This window comes from Bradysia coprophila, unplaced genomic scaffold (genome assembly GCF_014529535.1).
Source record: "Bradysia coprophila strain Holo2 unplaced genomic scaffold, BU_Bcop_v1 contig_138, whole genome shotgun sequence".
NCBI classification, from domain to species: Eukaryota; Metazoa; Arthropoda; class Insecta; order Diptera; family Sciaridae; genus Bradysia; species Bradysia coprophila.
In genome coordinates this window covers 790,840-812,163 of record NW_023503409.1, presented here as the reverse complement: position 1 = coordinate 812,163, position 21,324 = coordinate 790,840, and the positions used below count along the sequence as shown (strand labels likewise).

The 21,324-nt window shown below is 31.5% G+C and overlaps 2 protein-coding genes across 5 annotated transcripts in view; one reads left to right on the top strand and one right to left on the bottom strand.

The window, feature by feature from the left end:
• Window positions 1-19,368, top strand: part of LOC119073271 (protein rhomboid) — a 47,414-nt gene extending 28,046 nt beyond the window's left edge. The window contains exons 1-6 of one of the 2 annotated variants that reach the window (XM_037178654.1): window positions 1,377-2,091; window positions 11,759-11,871; window positions 12,874-12,991; window positions 17,241-17,386; window positions 17,589-17,857; window positions 17,981-19,368. In XM_037178654.1, coding sequence (XP_037034549.1) covers window positions 11,759-11,871; window positions 12,874-12,991; window positions 17,241-17,386; window positions 17,589-17,857; window positions 17,981-18,285 — 951 coding nt within the window. In that variant the 5' untranslated portion in view covers window positions 1,377-2,091 and the 3' untranslated portion in view covers window positions 18,286-19,368. Of the gene's footprint in view, window positions 1-1,376; window positions 2,092-11,758; window positions 11,872-12,873; window positions 12,992-17,240; window positions 17,387-17,588; window positions 17,858-17,980 lie in introns of those variants that run through there. The other variant, XM_037178653.1, reaches the window with a different exon arrangement.
• Window positions 5,685-7,497, bottom strand: LOC119073270. 3 transcript variants are annotated; one of them, XM_037178652.1, is made up of 3 exons: window positions 6,169-7,461; window positions 6,103-6,117; window positions 5,686-5,998 (listed from the first exon to the last, which is right to left on the bottom strand). In XM_037178652.1, exons 1-3 carry the CDS (start codon window positions 7,322-7,324, stop codon window positions 5,940-5,942), a joined length of 1,230 nt encoding a protein of 409 aa, XP_037034547.1. In that variant the 5' UTR covers window positions 7,325-7,461; the 3' UTR covers window positions 5,686-5,939. The 3 variants fall into 3 exon arrangements, with proteins under 3 accessions (XP_037034546.1, XP_037034545.1, XP_037034547.1); XM_037178651.1 differs by having other exon boundaries at window positions 5,685-5,997; window positions 6,102-7,497; XM_037178650.1 differs by having other exon boundaries at window positions 5,685-6,117; window positions 6,169-7,497.
• Window positions 19,369-21,324: the final 1,956 nt, after the last annotated feature.

Here is a 21,324-nt window from a genome sequence, read left to right as displayed (position 1 = left end):
CTACAGCAAACAAAATTCAATTGATTTGTTTGCGGAGTTTGAATAGGAAAATTTGAAATGAAATGAATTTAGGAATCGAAGTTAAATGTTAGCATAAAATATATATCTTTTGTGGGTCTATTTATTTTTGGATTTAAAACGCTCACTTCCTTACTACTCTGCTCTGCTAGTTGTGGTTACTTTAAAAAATACTTCCAAGTTGAACTAAAATTGGTTTCCTTTTGCTCTACAAGAGAACTGTAATAGTAACCTTCTGTTGCTATAATTATGTGTTGTTTTACATGTTTTCTATAAGCTCTTTAGAAGTTATTTACAAACTTGTCAAGCTTCTTTGCATGAATTTATTCAAAATTCATCAATAAGACTCATAACATGGACTCGGTGAAGATGCTGGGGATTTAAGAAAACGAATTTGTCATAGTTATTTCAGACTATGTTTGTGAATTGGGTTACTTGTAAAAGCTTTTCTTTATTGGAGTACTCAACCCTTAGCCTTGCTTGCTGGAAAATCCAAACTTTAACTAATTGTTTCTAGAATTCATTGCTATTTTTGGGCAGTATATTTTTCGTTTGATGATTTTTACGATATTTAATCTAATATTTAATTGTTCAAATCGTTCCCTATTGCTAAAGTTTTGTTTGTTCAACGTATAACAGCTCAATTTTCATGTATTTACAGTTTATATACAAAAATAGGCGGGACTAAAAACACAATTTTGTGTAATGGACCGTTTGTTGTTAATTTACGGGCAATAGCAATGGTTTATTACCACTTAATTGCACGGCTGATTAATCTTGGACACCATATAGAAACATCATAGAGAACTATTATCATTAAACGAAAATGTTTCAAATCAAAATTTGGATATATATATAGCAGATAGAGACCTCGTAATCAATCAAGGAACTGGAGGCGGAGCAAAGACATTTTAAATAATCTCTTTCTCTTTACCAACAATATTTTACCATATCTACCTAAAAGACTACACCGTCGTTATTCACCTGGCATGAGCACAACAGATTCTCTCATCGCTCTCTCTAACATTTATTTCCCCTTCACATAACTTCCTGTTGAGTTCGTCCGGTGTACATACTACAATATAAATACGTTAAAAGCTCCGATTGAAACTCTCAAAACAGAATTTTTTAGTTCCGTCTATGTAGCAGACACTGTAATAACTACACGTCTCTTCTTCTCTATTATGGCCACGAGTGCATTCATATATAAATATGGTTTTGTTATAAAAATTCTCTCTGCTCCATATGTTAGGTTTTGCGGTCTCGCTTTCTGCCGATTTTCGTTGAAGTTTTTGTTGTTGTTGGTTTTATTTGGTAAATATTTCTATATCGGATGGACAGACTGAGTTTTGTAGAGGGTATATAGCAAAATAAACTTTTATTCTCTGTTGTGGCACTATAGTTTCAGCAGATTTTGAATATGTTTAGTTCTGCTTAGGATGTTGTCACGTACGGACATATGATTTGAAGAAAAAACAAAACAGACACGGTGAATTCTAAGTGAAAAATCGAATTTAGATTAATTTGATTCGAAAAAAATAGTGTTCAATTGATTTTAATGTGTGAATATATTCAATGCTGATATGTGCAACTTCTGTAATGATGATGAACAATTGATTTTTAATAAAATAAAAATTTACTCCAGGCGAAAGTTGAATCATACAATTGATTGAGATTAATATTTCATGTATTTTGTGGTATATCGTAATTTGAAATTCTATGAGTAAATATTTAATTAAGAAAATTGGATCAACCGAAAAAGCGAGTGTTTTTATTAATTTTTTGTGAATCGCGTGTTAAAAATTATGTTATTGATTTTTAACATACCGGTGTATAAGTATAACAGTACATCGATATAGATATATATCTTGGATGAACATTTCGATGTATATCGTGTGCTCGTAATGAAAATAACGAATTACTGGAGCAGTAATTAATTAATTTTTTAATTTAAACACTTTTCTTTAACAACCTATTTAATACAACACACGGACTATCAAGTCACTCATTAAAATCTACTAAATAATTGATTGAAAACGAAATTATTCTATTCGGATTATAACGATTGATTGTGTAAGTATATACAAATAATTTACTTATAGCTTAAACCGTTATTATTTAGTGTGAATCAAGAAGTGAAATACATTTTTTTTCTTTCGAAGATTTCAATGATAATTCAACATTTCGCCATGTAATAATATTTTTAATAATACCGAAAATTTAATAGTATGGTAAACAGCTGGCAATGTTTTGCAATTTTTTTCTTTCTTTCCTCAAACATTTATATTCAGAATTATTTAACAGTTGTGAAATGATTATCGGCAGGTGACTTTTCGTTAATAATAATGTTGCTGGTTGTATTTCATGTAATAAAAGTTTACACTCGGATGATTTTTGTTGAAATATTGTCTCATTATCTAAAACGATTTTTTTTTGCTGTGTATAAAACAAATGGAAATTCAATTTTTTGAAAGTTGGATAGTGAGACGGTATTGTAAAAATTTACATTCGAAATTGGTTTATTTACAATGAGATCGGTTTGTTCTACTTTATAAAAATTGATTTCCATTCTGCTGAAAAATTTTCCTTGAATTTTTCCATTCTTTAAAGAATAGGTATTTATGCCACCGAGACATAAATGCTTTTTTAGGCACTAGGTGTGTAGACTCGACACCGTAGGCTTAGTGTGATAATACAAATCGTGTGCGTGTGCCTAAAAAACATTTACCACCGAGTTGCACAAAAAAGTCTCAAAAGGCAACACAAATTTAACTTAATGCTGATCAGCATCATAATATTCAAAATTGGCAAGCGTTAGATGCCTTTATTGCATAAATCGTGCATGAATCTCTGTGCAAAGCTCAAGATGTGTATTAATAACCATTTCGTCCCTGAGTTCAGAAAACTTTGTTTTACAATTTATTATCAGTTATAGGAATTTATGAGACTTCCTCTTGACAGGGGTATGGACCGGTAATTTTTAAGGAGCGATGAAAATGTATATCTAATAATTTAGTTTTTGTGGCTTATTATTCAGCACGCAGTTGATCCAGGTTAACATTTTATAATCCTTCTACGATCGTTGTTTAAGTAGTCGTTAAATCTATTACTTCTCTTATTTTAAGATCATCTAGTGCTTGAACCAAAATCTATTACCTCATTCGTTTTTACATACATTTTACTATTTTATAAGAGTTCGGCTTTCAGATCTAATTCCTTATTTGTGACACATTTGTCGATAACATATTAACACACGCTTTTGAAAGGGTAGTCGCATCTCTTAAGGCTTTAAAAATCAATCGAAAATATATTTTCCTCTAAAAACTTTATGGTGAATTTTGATAAACTGAAAGAATGCGACTCGTATAATACAAGTTTAGACTTTGTTCAAACAACAACCCTCCTCACATATCCATGGCTACGCAAAAAGTAAACATTATCCACATAACTGTTCCGTTTTATATTTATTTCACTTTACACAACAATTTATTCGCAACAATTTTGAACTTGCAGGTGTTTCAGTCCTCGTTTCAGTCTGCACAAATTCTTGTAATAATGGTCGGGTAATGAAATATTTCAATTCAATTTTTACCACTTTTCCTATCAAAACCTTCCGTTTTCTTATATTTTATTTACACTGTGAACTAACTAATCCACTTTTATTGGTATCAATAAAGTTAAATAATTTGTATATTATACCATCTACAGTTCTTTGCCAACATTTTTTTGTGTGTGCTCTTCTCTTATACTTCTTTCAATTTCAAGTTGGAACAAACGTAATACACATAGCTGCAGCTCTTGTAAACTGCTATAAATTCATTTTATAAATCCTCCATGGCCTGGCGCATTGGCCTACAACATTCCTTCTCGTTACAGGTTTTATTATTGTTAACTACCATTCAGTCTACAGCACGCGTAAAATATATAACTTTGCGAATAATGTAACATGTTTGAAACATGCTTTAAATGGACAGATGTTTGATTAAAAATATTTAAGCGAAAAAAAAAGTTTGAAAGAAAAAAAAATTAAATTATTCGCGCGACTTGGATAAACGGAGACATTGAACAATTTAATTGAATTTGAATCAAAAGAGATTTCGCGAAAAAATAAAATGAAAAAAATATTTCATGTTATTTGAAGGTTGACTCTCGTTTGCTTTATAGATATATGTATGCATATCAGACGACAATAGTTGAATATACTCTACGTTAGATGGAATTTATTGCTGATTGCTGTGAAATATGTTTAGATCTCGTGCTGTATAAAATTATTTCCAAATTTACATTTTGCTAAAAATATTTTCTTTGTCAGGCCACATTTTTCTTCTGATTTGCACGTAGACCTCTTCGTAATAATGTCAATTGTTTCGTGCGTGATTTGATCAAAACCGGTGCTTTTTTATATTACCAAGCTCGATGAAGGTTGAATGTATACGTATGAAGGAATAATTAAATTTTCCATTTGCATATTTGCGATGACTCAGTTAATCATTTCACCACGCAGCTAATTTTATGCATAACTTCTCGACTATACACTTGTCAATAAATTTTGATACCAGTTTATGGGTCAAACGACTGTAGACATTCATTAGACGATTAGGTAATCGAAACATCCAATTTCATGACGCAATCATTACACGAATTAATGTTTCTATAACTTGAACACTTAGTCAAATACCTCGAACACCACACAGAACCGTAATAATATATCACATCATTGTATCGAAGTTAATCGAAGTAAGTTTTCGTTTACGCAAATATAAAGAGGCGCTTGAAGGCGAGGCAATAGAAATTATTTTGCTGTGAGTGTTCAGATTGGTTTTTCACTTATTTCGAAATAAGTGACTAATAAGCTAATTGACTGGTGATGACGTTGGTTGTGGAATTCCGTATGACTTAAATTAAATGTTATGCGATAAATAAAACAAATTCGGTATTTTAATCCAAAAGGTGTGTGATTCACAATATCGAAAATGTAATTGTTTGTTTATCAAAATTGTGAATAGCTGTGATAAATGGGGGATCTGGCATATCTTAAATGAAGCATATCCGTTGTATCTTATAGGCGGATGGAATTTAAACGTTAAAACAATTCCTAGAACAGGTCGTATAGTTTAAATCGAAATTAAAATAATTACTCACTGAATTGATTTACTCAAGATGCATTGCATACACACATACCTACGACCCGACGCCATGCTCAAAAATAATAGAACCATCCACAGAAATAGGTATATAGACGATGCGTATACGTGTTTACCACATAAATCCCATATATTGTAAACTAAATGTGACAAAGTAATGCACAGCGGATTTGCTGAACTACATTACGGTTCTGTGGCGTCTAAACGAAACCTTATAAGGGTCAAACCTACGAGTCATGGAACTTGATTGATTATGCAATCCGTTAAAGTACTTATACATTGTGATTTTAGGAAATGGAATCGTTAAATTGGATTAACGAATTCACGGCAATTTGTATTGCTGATAAGTAAACCACATACGTTGTGTGCTTAAGTCGATTGGTCGTAAAGTGTATGCTTGTAGGTGAAGGAAATAAATGTATTTACAAATTGGTGTTTTGAGCGACAAAACACTCGGTGTTTAAGGAATATCGGTTTCTCAGGTTCAATTATTTTATGTCGAATCAAACGACTGTTGTTTATAGATCAACGTTATATTATGAACTAAATTGCACAGTACAATGCTTGACATTACATAATTTAGAAACTTAATTGACTGTGCCAACTATTAAGATAAACAAAAGTTCAGATTGGTCTGAACATACTCCCGGCCAAGACATTATAAATCGTCTTCAAATAAAACTAACACAAAAAATTCAAAATGAAATGAAATTGGCTCGGAAGATAAAATGAATGAAACGGAAAAATTTACTCAAAAATAAACTCAAATTCAAATCCTCATCGGTCAGGCTGCACATTGGTCTCGAAATAAATGCGCACTCGATTTGACAAAAAAGAATTGTCAGCTCCTTAAACGTGAGATGTGACGACCCAACAATTTGTTTGAGGTGAAACTTCATTGATTGCACTGCTGCTTCCCAAATTCCTCCGAAATTACTTGCTGTTGTAGGATTGAATTCCCAATCGACGCCGTCGTTGGTAAATAAAGCGACTATTTCGTCCATTTGTTCTCTCAGTGCGCTCTGCTGTGCCTTAGAAAGCTCTGTTATCCAGTCCACAAAATTCGCAGCATTTTTGTTGTACATAATGGCAGGTTTTGCCCGACGACTGATGAATCTCTTGGATAATCGTTTTCGGATACCATGGAGCGCTTCATTCTCCAGCGAACGATGTTGAAGACTACTCATGTTCCATAAACAAGTCGAGAAACATTCCGCTAATTGTTCACACATTGATACTCCATTGACTGTCTGCAATTGACCACAATAATACGAAGAAACGGCAGTTGGAACAATTACTGCAAGATGAATAAATCCAGCTGATCTGTCAGCCTTGCAACTTCCGACTCGTTCGGCCTTTGACACGCTTAAAGACGAACTGGAATGATTGCTTGATCCGTTATGAGACGCCGAAACCAATGCTCGAAATGAAACTTTAATCGAACAAACGATTGAAATGTGGAATACTCGATGATGTTTGACTATTGAAACACATAAAGTCAAAATTGTAAATTCCGGTTTTCGCTGTACGGATTGCAGTTGACCAAAATTGAAACCATAAAATGACCACTGCTCTACTCCATTGATTGTCTTTGGTAGACGATTATTGCACACGATAACTTTGAAACAAAGAAATGGTGACGTCAACCAAGCTGTACTGGCATACACTAATTGCATAGTGATACTCGAATGCACCAATTTGTAGTCGAAAATCAGCTTCTCTGTCATTATTGAACACTGAAAGACAGTAGAGCACGAAGCCAATCCATGAGCCACTACATGAAACTGCAATTCGATGATTATTTTCGAAGCGTGTATTTGAGACAACGTGGATCTTTTGTTAACCAGCGACCTTTTGTTTCCATCCACGTTTTTCTCACAAATGAACATTGAGAGAATGGGCACAAATCGTAAAACTTCCAACTCGCTGAACACTTGACTCTTTAAATCGTATCTTTTCGATGAAACAACTAGAACCATTTGATTCTTTTCACAAACATACAAATTTGAATGATTCACAAAAATGTCTATTGTCTTAGAACGCGATTGTTCGCACTTGTCGGAACATAAACTTTCATCGACCGATAATTTGATAAAAAAACAGCCGATTTCTCTCACAACTACAACGCGAATTAAATAAACAAACGGTTGAGCAACCGACATCCCGGTTGAGCCCCCAAATGTTTAAGGAATATCGGTTTCTCAGGTTCAATTATTTTATGTCGAATCAAACGACTGTTGTTTATAGATCAACGTTATATTATGAACTAAATTGCACAGTACAATGCTTGACATTACATAATTTAGAAACTTAATTGACTGTGCCAACTATTAAGATAAACAAAAGTTCAGATTGGTCTGAACACTCGGTATTAATTAAAGTTGCATTAATTGTGTAATTCTAACAAAGCATTCAACGTTCTAATTAAACTTTGTCGAGAAATTCCCAAGCAAATATACCGAATTTGCAAGTTCTTGTCAATGTAAAAGATAACAAAAAATCTCTCTCATTAGAGTACAATAAATAAACCTTAGCTTCATAGCCGAAGACATGTTATTTCCGTTTGCAATCTAAGACATCATATACATATACATTCTATCTACACACAAAACAGATAAATTAAAAGCAACGTACAGCTGTGTAATTTTTTTTATTTAATTTTTTTGTTGAGCGTACTACACACAATGTTGCAAGGTCGTCTTTATACTCGAACGCATATACACAATTCATTTATATATATCCCAAAGATTATTATTATTTTCAATTTCATTGACACAAGTTCACTATTTTCAAAGAAACAAGTCCAAACATGTTTAATATGTGCACGAATTTGTTTGACTCTTTTTCAATTTCATGTGTGTCGTCTTCGTTTTTTTTATGAAACTTTATATTTATAACTGCTTCTTGTGAAGCATATCTTTTCTCTCCTCAAATCGTATATCGGCTCGACCCTGAGCTTTGAGAGTTCAATTATCTTTAATCAAAGATTGTTTTTCATTCCATTTTAATTTTCTGCTAATTCAGAAAAAATGAAATCAGCAAATCTTCGGTATTCTTGTTACGGACACATTAGAATATAAAATTGAATCACCTTTGTTAAAGTTTCATCATAAACATCTATTTCACAAACTTTTTTTTTGTCATCTGTGGTTTGACTAAGTATTCTCTAATGGTAAGCAATTTCGACATTTTAATTAAAAATTAGCAACTCTCATGAAAACTGTCATAAAATGAAATCACCTTCCTTTTGCGTAGCCACATATCCTGAAACTGTTACATGTTCTCAGTGCTCTATGTCCGAAATGATTTGCACAATTACACAATTTTATAGTTCATCGTATAATATGATTAATGTTTACACTTTTATTCATGACAAAATATAAAACTTGAAACGGATGCACAATGAACGGTAACTGTATGCTGATTCTTTGCTCGTGTATTTCTTATACATAAAATTCTCACAGGTATTTCTTCATTCCATTGCTAATCTGAATTAATCTTAATGATTCATTTGTCAGTTCATATTTCTATTGTTACAAATTGATTGGTCATTATATTCAGTAAATACGAACGACTCAACATTTAAGGTGGTGGAAAGAATAGATAGACGAAGCAAGATTGTTTTGATAGCTGTGTGTCATCAAATTATAAATAAGAATCCGTGAACTGTTGTCATATGATCATTGAGAAGGATGTAGTATGACATCCAGTTTATTGTAATCCTTCGATACAGTCTGTCTAAAACATAATTTTCGACTGAATTATATACTTTTATAGCGAGAACAACTGATTTTTTTATATATATTTTCTTGCTCGTACTGTATTACATAGAAAATTGCAATTGTTGTACGGTGATAAAATCCTTCGAACAAAACATAAAAGCCAATCAGAATCATATCTACATATCGTGAAACGACGAACCACACATAAATGGTATTTTTTCCTTCTTCCAACAAGCTTAAGTAGTTGGAAAATCGTTTACAAATAAATTAAGCGTTAATATTCATATATCTCTTATTTCTACTTAGCGCATAATATACCCGAAGAGATTAACTTTGTTTGCTAAGCAGATAACTATCCATAATCCACTACGAAACGAAAGGTAAAAATTCTTTGAACCAGACCCATCCCACACGTTTCGAGGTTCCATTTTTACGTATTATTATTATTATGTTTTTAAACCTACTCGTTTGTTGTTATAATTTTTATTTTTCGATTTTTCTCTCTCACAAATCTTAACGCACAAATCCTTGCATCTCTTATTTATTACTGTTGTCTCTGACGATGTTAAGTTTCTTATATTATTACATTTTTGAACTGCGGGCGCCGACTTCGACAGTTTTGCAATATTTATTATTTGATGATAATTTCTTAATTTAATATCTTTGGTATAATATGGTTTGTGATTATTCAGTTTGTCATGTGCTATTCTCAATACTGGACGAATGGAAATCGCGCGACTCTATTCTATCACGTAAAGTTAAAATGTGGTCTACATGTATATGCACAAAGCCTGAGAACGAAATGTATTAATTTATAAATACGTCATCAACCCCATTCGCTGCCACAATTGAATTTATTTCACTCGAAGTCAAAGTCAAATAAATTTATTGTTTTATCTTGCGTCTTATGTATGCAAAACTTTCGTTCTATTGAAATATCGACCAGACTGTTCGTAGCCATGTACACAATTTTGCTATACACAAAAGGGAAGACTTTTTTACTCGTCACACAGCATGGCACAAAACGTATATGGATTTAGTAGAATGTTTCTATAACAGTCATTTCTGCCATATAGCAGGAAGATTAATTTTCGTTAAAGGCGCATTCATGGCAACGAATTAAAAAAGGATTTACTTGATATATCAGTTCCGTTACGCTTTGTGAATGAAGTTTATGCGATTTGATTAGAGCGTTCAATATTAAATTGGATATGATGATAACTTCTAGACATCTGTAACCGAAAACGACGGATTAATGAGCAGAATGTTGAAACCAATGAAGTAAAAGATTTTGTATCAAAGATCTACAAGTATTTTCAAACTATGTCTATTTTAAGACACGCACAGATGGACTAAATAATTAAATGTTGCAATTCTTCCAAACTCTTACTCACGTATTCAAACAATACAAATTTCTATGCAACAAAACTTTAATATTAACAATAATATTAAATGCTGTGTCAATGCTCCGATTACCGACCATGAACTAAAGTGAAAAGCAAACAATCATATCGCATTCTAAGCGTGGGAACGATTGAAGGTGTTGGAAGAAGAAAAAAAAAATAAAGAAAACTAAACTAAAGTGAAAAGAGAGTAAAAATTGTACCGGAAACTCATCAAACTAACATTATTGCCAATGAGTTGTAAATTAATCGTTGATTAACACATGGCCGGTTTAAAGTTACATTTCGGTTCGGAGTAGATCTGTTTTCGTTTTTATCTGTAATTGTATCGGGCAAAATATTGATCATATGGTGTGATAGAACTTTGACATTATCTGATGTGTCATTTTGCCAAATTAATATTCTCAACCGCACACGAACGATTGAGTTGTCGGAATTATTTTGATCAAGTTAATATCGATTCAATATTTTCTTTATGCAAATTAGTGATACAATAAACATACACAGCGTAGTTGAATATACTGCGTCGATTCCATACTGTGCACTGAAGTCGTATTACGCGATAAATTCACCGCGAAAATGGCTTTATTTTGGGATTATTATACAATGTCAATATACCATGGTCTATGATTTTAATCCTTCAATTCGATTCGATAGCTATTAATGGTAAATTTATTGACACCATTCGTTTGTATAAAACCCTTCTGTTCCTATTTGACATATAAATTTAAAAATGTTCATACTGCGACGGCCTCACCTGAATATGTTATATTTTAACTTTAATGGTGACCACCCGATCACTGATAAAGTTATAAGCTCAATATTGTCCATATTTATTGTCTTTATCTATACATTCCCTTTAAAAAAAAGCCTGTAGAGACCCAACCATTTACACAAACGTTCGACCGAACTCGTTTCACATCACAATCGTCGTACCGTATTTTATGGTGTGGGTGGTAAAGACGATAACACAGTATCGTTAAAATTCATTGCGTTGATTTTTTTTGTGTTATTTTATCGAGTTGATTTTAATTTAATAAAAATAAATCGCTTAAAAATGAGTGTTAAACAGCCCACATGATGATTTTTATTATTTATTGTCTAAACATTTTTATTAGCTAATGATTTAAAATTTATTGTGTGAAAAAATGGAAAAATCTGTAATTTTTAACGATACAAAATCGTGCCTCACTCAACGAATTAACCAATTGATCGCCTGTTTGTGATTTCAGTTTATTGCAATCGATATTGGGTTCCAAACGGCAATGATTCGCCTTTATTTATTGGCCACCGTTTAATTGTGACGGTTTTATAAACACTTTTTTTAGAAAAACTTTTTTTTTTCACTTAATTTATCTGTCGAATAGTTCAATGAACTGATGTATTACATTTTGATAATTTATGACTTTTATAATATGTAATTTTTGATATAAAATAAATAAATTAATGTAATGAATTTCTGTTGTTCCAGATGAGCGGCAAACGGTCGCGTAGCTTCAAGTGTGCCGTCCATCATCGTGATCGCGAAGTTTGTTCCGAAAACGATTTTCATATATTTCTGGAACCGTCGCCATTATTTAGAAGGTACTTCTATCACACCAATTAACTTAGATTTACAGTCAGTGGAAATGTGTGTACACACGAACAAGGACTGAAAATGAATACAAACAGCATATAATTTATTGACCAGCTGTTGCACACTGTTTCTCTTGTACATTTTCACTGGCTGGCTGTAGATTTTAATTCCACTGATTTCATTACGAATATTTGAGAAAAAGTTTTACTTCCATATAACATACAGTATGCGTCCTTAAAAGTTATTCGTTTTTATTAAGATGTTTTTATGTAGTCAATAGTCGTCGTTCTGCAATAAAGCTCCGAAGGTTCAATAAAATAAATCTATAAATCAAAAGAAATTGCACTCTGCGGATTAATTTCCGAATTTCGGCAATATAAGGACTTTTACATTAATAATTTATGAGATGTAAAGGGATTAGTATACTATGCCAAGCTGGTTAAGATTTCTCGTTGATAGCATAAATCAATTGAACATAGTAAATGTGCTCACTTGTAGTTTTGGTTTATTAGCTTTCCTTTTTCCCATCAGTCTTAATGTTATTCATAAATGCAAATATGAGCAAAATGTTCTATGATTGGAAGGAAGGCTTTTAGGTGGCTTTCTGTAAACATTAAAGTAATATGTATGTGGTGGTTTTGTCCCATCGTTCAAGTTTAATTTACGTATAAGTATATTTACGGCTGCTTCAGTAATATAAATGTAAATTTATTGAAATGTTATTGACCTCTAGAACATTCAAGAAAGCCTTTGAAAACAAGTGAATATTATTATCCTTGAATACATTATTTAGCGCTTTTGAACACAGCTCAAGTGTAAAATAAAAAAATTATTATCCAGAGAATTCTATTCAACTACCTTTCTCGTACAAATGAAAAATCAATATCGCATGAAAGTATTAAGGGAAAATAAAATTATTTACAGCTAGAGCTATATATTAAACGGGTCAACCGAGTGAGATTTATTTTAGATGGGAACAATATAATTTGAAGTTTTTTTTATATTTTCAGAATGGTTCATGTAATTGCAATGGAAGTTTTACCGGAAGAACGGGACCGGAAATATTATGCCGACAATTATTCATGTTGTCCACCACCTCTGTTCGTAATATTCGTTACATTAGTCGAGGTGAGTACGTTATGCACCGTTAGTGCGGATATTTTTCATCTTATTTGTCCAAATTTTAATTTGAGACAACTATAAATGTAAATCTAATAAAATACAACAGCGCGATGTAACATTATTTGTCAAAATCTTTGTAAAAAAAAATTATTGTATGTGGGAATGACAACATGATTCTTTATTTTATTCGGTTCGGTTAGGTAACAATATATACAACACACGTATTGAATTATGAGTGTTGGATCAATGACCGAATGTTTCATAATTGTTATTTAAATAAATTATTTATTTGTTTGTTTTAATCATTACAATGAAATTAATTGTCATCACTTTTCCGATCGGGAACTTCCCGTCTTTTGACGGATTCAATAGCACAGAATTCTCTGTTCTCAAGGCATACATTGTTTTAGCCAGACAGAAAATACCAACAAATAATAAAAATACAAAAAGAACGAGATATAAATAAGTGTAACATTACACAGTCAATATCCCGCTCATTATTTAAACAATATAATAATAAATAAACTGAAGAAAGAATGAAAGAGAAAAAAAAAGAATTGAAGAGGAATATTATACACACAACAAACTAATATAATAAAACAATAATCAAAATATATGTGGGAAAATATTTCCAATTTAAACCATTTCAAATAACACAGAACCACCAAACCAAAACAAATATTTCTTCACCTTCCATTTGTACACAATATGTAACATTTTCATTCATATGTGGACTATATTTTTCTTTTCATTATTTTTTTTTATACGTTTCGTTGTTTATAACTATTGTTTAACTCACTGGCATGACGATATGATACACATTATATGTGTATTATATACAATGTATTGTGTCTAGTGTCTTAATCAGTTACACAATTCTACAATTCAATAATTGTAATTTGTTTTTTTTTTCTCTTAAATTTTCTCTTGATTTGTTATACTTTCTGGAGATATCTCTGCGCATTTTTTTGTAAATTGAATTTAGAGAAATTTATCTTCAAATTTTATTAACTGAATAAATTAATTGGCTCCATTTTCGTGTATATTTTGTAAAAAAAAATAGTTTCATTTCAATAATCAACATTTCGAAAGTGAAAACATTTTCGATGAATTTCAATTTCACACAGTTTCTTATTTACCGTAGATCATATTTGTATCGATATATTCTTTAATCTTTCCAAAACCGCGCACCTATATATTCATCAAATCTGCCTCTTCTTTTCCAAGTGACCTAAAGTCTGATGAAAAATCTAATACTTTATTTGTTGTATCATACAATCTACTATAAATGAAAGAATGCAAGTGAAATCACATAGATTTTTTTTTGGCAACGGTATTGCTAATAATAGCTTGCTAAAGGTCCATTACATGGTGTATTTCATTGATGGGAATGGTATAATGTAATTTTAAAGTCAAACTGCTTAACTTGTTGTCTTCTGAGAACCTCTTTTTGTGACGACCCACGCAAACTATAATTGATTTAACTTTAATAATTCTATGTGTACCGGCCAGTTATAGGTAACCTTGTTATTAACGTTCTTTTAAAACCATTTTTCAAAAAATATCCAAGTACTCTACTAAGCGTAATCATTGTATCTAAATATTTTAATGAATTTACTGAAATGAATTGTCTGTTGTTTTTCCCCAAAAAAACCTATTACATTACACCGGATACACATGACTCTATTTTCACTTCTATAATTTCACGCGTCGTTCGGTAAATGTTATTATTATATCCATCGTATCCACTTATTACCATTTTTTTAAAACTCGAAAACAAAACAAAAAAAAGCACCACGAACGATGGAAAAAAAATATTTATTTAGACAAGTCACAGTAATGAAGTGTTGGATTTGATGACGTTACTGAAGTTAGAATATGAATTTTAGGGAAGGCTCTAATGTGGCTATATGTTTGACGAACGATAACTCATTACCACAATTTTAATGAAATAACATTCATACCTATGAATGTGGTGTCTAAACAAAAAGAGATGCACCCAGCACATCATCACAACCAGATATAGAACATTACACTATTTTGAGTGGAATTGATAAATGACCGATTGAATGGAAAATTGTATTTTAGTTCGTGCTTGGAATGATTAGGTTAGATAATTATTATGTGGCGCATTTTATTTGTTTGTCTCAGATGCATAGCCGAAACAATATTTATTTAATTCTACCTTTCATTATACCACAGGGAATAACAATCCGAAACCATAAGAAAAAAGTTGAACAAAAAACAAAAGTATAAACCGAGAAAAATATATTTAAACACACAATGGTCGAGCCATTCATGAAAAAGAATTGCAAGCGCCACCATGGAATGCCTTAGTTTTTTTTTCATAATACATACCCATATACATCACACGAAAATCCTGCAGCATCATCTCACATCTAATGTACATATAAGTATGGACAGTGGCTCTGATGATGATCTGTGGAGATGATGCTATGTGTGTGTATAAAACAGTGCGAGAAATGCGCGTGCTTCAGTTCAGACCATAAGTTTTATAACAATTGTGTAATTTGTTGACTTATTTCTGGAAGCCTTTTCTCGCGTTTCGAAGTACATTTAAGTACGCTACTGAGTCACGATTTTTCTTTCTGTCTGGTGTTTCATAGCGCACGTATAAATATATACGTATGAAGTATACATTGCTGTGAGTTAACAGCTAAGAGAGAAAAAAAAAGATAAATAATTTAACTGAATTGAACCTGAACGGTACTTAAATGGAAATCAATGGTTTTGTTTGTAACCTTTAATGGAAACTGACCGAGTGTATCGTAAAGTGATATAAAAGAAATATAAAATTTGCTTCTTTATCGTTTTGTTTCCGAAGATTACTCAATTAAAATAATTGTTTTGGTTGCGTTTTCATCGCCGAACAATGCATGCAAACTGAATTATAAACAATTTATTTTTTTCTTTGTAAATCAAACAGCTCAAGAAAAAAAATTGTTTTTGATCCAGACAGAGATAATTTGAAGCTAGCGGTTTAATATTCGGTTCATATTAAATCACTGGGTCACTAATGCGATTCCGTTTATTATTATCATTAAACGTTACTGTAATGATTAAAAAAAAGTCCTGTAAATTGAAATTTTGTTAAACACCTCATGATGGTTGCCAATGCTTTAAACGTCTCAATCAATTTCCGAGAAAATGATTTTCCTCAGATAGAATGCAGCGAACGAAGACATTAAAAACAAAATTGAAATCTATACGAAACGTGAAAGAAATTTAAATTGAATTCAGAAATTTCTTTATGGGTGAGAGACACTATTTTACATGCAATAAAGCGTGGAACCCCCTTGTCTACGAACTCGGATGTACGGCATGTAATATGAATTGTATTAGATGAATTCTTCAACTGTTTTCACGTTTAAAAATTTAGTTGCCTAGTAACATGCCTGCACATTTCAACTACAGTATTTTCCTTCCTCTACCAATTATATTTTGGTTCGAGTAACACATGCCGAGTTTAAAAACTCATTCTTTATGCGTTCTTCATCAACTAGATTTATCATTTACACTTGCGTGTACATTTTAACCGCATTTTTGCGTTGCTTATTATCGGCAATAAAAAATTTCATTTACTTTTTGTGCAACAGACCGAAACTAAGAGCCAAAACATTCTGAAGCTTCTCTAAGGTTTAACGTAAACGAATTAAATAAAATGCAGTGAACACAAAAATGATATTTTTATTCTAATAATTATTCATATCGTGCATGTGTGTACCCTTCATTTAAAAAAAATAAAATAAATAAAATTAATTATCCACCTCATATCTACCTAGTCTATATACACGCCTCGTACCGTAGAATTTATATTGAGGCATAATATGTATCATCATCATCACTGGAGATACTAAAACTCGTAAATAAATAAATGATTTAAATGTTTCAAACTAATCAATAGCGCGGTTTTCATTATATGGCTGTGTACTTGTACCGTTCATACCTATATATGTTAATGCGTTATACGAGTAAGCGTAAGCAATTAAAATTAATTTTACCTCATCATATAGAGCAAAAAGTAACTAATTTACGTAATTGCTATTGTATAAATACCAGGAAAATTTTGACCGTAAAAATATTCTGTCAGTAAATGCAATAATCGAGTCAATAACGAGAGGATAAAAACATATTTTTAGAATTTATTTGCAATAAATGTTCACGGTTTTCTATACAGGTGGAATGGTAATAATTATAAATCGGTAACTTATATCCGTATTTCTGTTTATTTCAGCTAAGTTTCTTCACTTATCACATACTAACATCTGGCCACGCAGCTGATCCAGCTGGTCCCGTCCCAATTGATTCGATATTTATTTATAGACCTGATAAAAGGCAGGAAGTTTGGCGATTCCTGTTTTATATGGTGTTACACGCTGGGTGAGTTAAATTTATATTTTCCATAGCTGATGGATATGTTGATTCGTTTTATTTTGCGAAAATGTGATATTTACATTTACTTAAATAACTGCACAATTTTCAATGATGTCCCATTCAATTACAATGCATTATTTGGCAAATGTAATTGAATTGCCAATATTGGTTCTGACTCATCAATGTTCCCTTTTTCCTTTTTTTACAGTTGGTTTCACCTAGGATTCAATTTAGTTGTACAATTACTTGTGGGCCTGCCATTGGAAATGGTTCATGGGTCTGCCCGAATAGCTTGCGTTTATTTAGCTGGTGTCCTGGCTGGTTCATTAGGGACCAGTGTTTTCGATCCAGAAGTATATTTAGTCGGTGCAAGTGGCGGTGTATATGCTTTGCTGGCTGCCCATTTAGCAAATGTTATGTTGAATTACAACAATATGCAATATGGAATTGTTCGTCTGGCAGCGATCTTTATTTTCGGTGAGTTGCTTTTATTGTGCCTTTTACGACTCCTTGTAACCCATTTTATCACTTCCAATTTCTGTTACTCAGCAGATTTCACATCACATTTTTCTAAATTAATTTTTAATTCTACTTTTACAGCTTCTTGTGATGTTGGATTCGCTATCTATTCTCGATACGCAGTCGAATCGACAGCAGCACCGTCAGTTTCATATGTTGCACATTTAACTGGTGCCCTGGCCGGTCTCACAATAGGTTTGTTAGTGTTAAAAAATTTCGAACAAAAATTACACGAACAATTACTGTGGTGGATTGCGCTAGGTGTTTACGCTGCGTGTACAATATTCGCCGTAGTTTATAATTTATTAAATACAGTTACTGCACAGAGACTTGAAGAAAGTGAAGAGGTTATCAAAGAGCAATTATTCCACGATTTGGGCATTTAAAGTAATTTTGTTTTGCTCTGATCTAATTGTAATTTTATAGACGATGTTTTAGTGTAAATAAATGAGTGTGTATTTCAAAAAAGCTCCTGTCGAAAAACAATTATTTAAATTGAGTGTGTTGAAATTAAGTGTGAAACAATGTGAACGATCAAAATAAACCAAAAATGTGAGTCAAAATTATTTTGTCAGTCGATAATGTTTAAGATCCCTCCGGCGTCTAGCTGAGTGTGTAATAATGGAGAGGGAAAAAATGCAGTTCTATTCGGTCAGTAGTAATAATGTTGTCCAATCTAAAACATAAAGAGTGTAAGAAAAATGTTGCATTTTCATGTTTAAAGACAAACAATTCGTTGTGGTGTAGAAACCAAAGACTGAGCACATAATTAGTTTTAAGCAAGAACCGAATCATACTAGATAAAACGTCCATTAATCCTTACAGAATATACAGATGCCCCGTCGAAATAGTGGGTAAACATTTTGAACGAATGTCTACCGATACAAAACATAATTACAGTTAGAAATAAATTTGCTTACCGGTAAACGAAATACCACTTGCACTGGCTGTTAGTGACTTTTGCTATACTGATTTCTTTCAAGCATTTGACTGAGACTTGACTTGAAGCAATAATTGGTTGCTTATTATCAATTGCTTTCAATTGCCAAACTTGTCACAAATTGCAAAGTTCAACCTTTTACAGACGGCAGACATACCTCCAGAATAATTAATCGAATCAATTACTTCCTTCGATCTTAGCATTTTCATCAGATCAAATCCAAATTTTTTACTTCATAAGTTTTCAAGTACAGTTTGCTATAAAGATTGCGCTGGACTGTCCAGCTAGAAAGCCAGTGCTTTATCACTTCCCAGTTTTTTTCCTCATTTTTTAATTTTTTATTTTAATCAAAAAGTATGGTAGTTTGTCAATAACGATGGCGTACATATCAAGGTCATTTTTCGAAATATCGGGTAGAATTCTGTATAACCAGTAGTCAATGAATAAAACAAAAATAAAATAAAGAAAACAATGCCATCCCTTCATACAAGTAAAGAAAAATCCTTCCAAATTTCATCCGATCCTTTAAGCAAAAAGAAAATAAAATTTTTATTTTTTAGTTGATAAATTCTACGAAAGTACTAGTCAGAACATTAATTTTGTAATAATTTTTATAAGGAAGAAAGTGTTTACAATTCTTATACGTAATTAGAAATTAAAATTGTTCAATAAACACACATAAATGCACACACACACACATACATGAAAAAGGCAGAGCTAATTCAATTGAGAAAAACAAAATTTTCATTAATTCATAACAACAACAATAGACTTCAAAAACTACAATGACGATACTAACGAACATATGAGTTTTCTTTTAGTCGGAAAAATGGTAATAAAATTTAACAAGATGAATCTGTGATAAATCCCAATGAAATATTTAATTTAAATTTTAAAATTATTTTAACAAAAAAATCATTCAAAAACTTGAAAATTGTTTTTCTCAATTCAGATATACAAGAAGAAAATAATAATCGTTTGATTGAATGAACAAAAACAAAAAACAGCGATTCAAGTCATAAATAAGGAAAAGAAGAAATATTTAGACGTAAGGCATTCTTTGTATAAATTTCTTTTTAAATGTAAATTCCAAGTCCTTTTCAATTCAGTTCGTTCGATTTTATTATTTATTAATTAAAATTATTTATTATTTCACCAAAGATTTATTTATTTTATATTTTTAACAGTTTCAGTCTATTTTAGTAAAATTAAATAATTATGCAAATAAATGTAAACAAAAAATTCCACAAAATTAAATTCACAAAATTGTTGGATAAATAGAAATGGCACAATTTCAATTTCTGTTGTTCGCAATTTAATATTTTCGAAATTGTGTTAAAAAAACAAGAAGAAAAAATCCGTTAGAATTTTTATAAAATATTCACGAACAATAGATTTATGTGTAAGACTGACACAAGATCAAACACCCCCTATCAAAGCACGAAAAACCGAAATTGTATGAAAAAAAACTCACTACAAGCTTAAAAAAAAGAATACGAAAATAAATATTTAAAAAAAATGTCAAAAGAAAACTTTGTTTTATTACTCAGTTCTCGTCTCGCCCTCTTATCGAATCACATCAACGTAATGTCTGCGAACTGATATTTTAACAACGAATCATTCCGTTCAGTTTGCATCGTACGAATTCGGAGTCAATTACATCATGTCTTTGATGCAGAGATAACAGATGAGATTGGATGGAACATAATATCGATTGATCTGAATATATCAAAGACACAATTAATATTGCTGAGAATACCAGGACCTAGTTTAAAGGTTTGCTTTGTAGAAACTAACTACATTGTTGCACAACTCACAATACATTTGTTTGAAATGTATGCATTGATTTGCTTTAGATTACTTCGACATTATCTAAAATCTAATTGGAAATGTTGGAAAATCCAAGAGAAAATGTGCAGACTTTGATCAAATACCACGTCGTTTTAAAATCTAACAATCCCAACTAAATGGTGAGTTGTTAACAAGAACGTTTACACTCGAAAATTAACAGTATGTCGCTAATGATCAATAAATGAGGAGTCTCTAAAAAGCCGGACAAAAGACACAGGTAATTTTGACAAAATTTACTTTTCATGACCATAAAAACACTCTGCAAATTATTTACAAATATTTGCTTTATACGAACTGCACGGCTTCGTTTGGGTCTAAATAAAAATGTGATTTATAAAACTGGGCACTTCCGACCAATGCTGGAAAGAATTAGTTATCGAACAATTTTGCATAATTCATCTAGTTTCGACATAAGTTTACACCTTGGTCGCAAGAATAGATACTTTAAAAGTTCGTATATTTGATGTATTAAATTTTTACCATCAACCAAGTTCAAGACCTGAGATTGTTAATGTATAAATGTCAGACTGGTTGGTACTGGTATCACTACCAGGGCCTATTTTCGATAATCTAAATTCTCGAAATTATCGAAAAATTCTCTAAATTCTACAAAAATTATCGAAATTCTTAAATT

Coding starts and splice junctions, on each gene's coding strand:
- LOC119073270 (XM_037178650.1), bottom strand. CDS start 7,324: ATGTCGGTTGCTCAACCGTTTGTTTATTTAATTCGCGTTGTAGTTGTG. Junction 6,118..6,168: donor GCAGAGCGCACTGAGAGAAC/AAATGGACGAAA, acceptor TCGATTGGGAAT/TCAATCCTACAACAGCAAGT.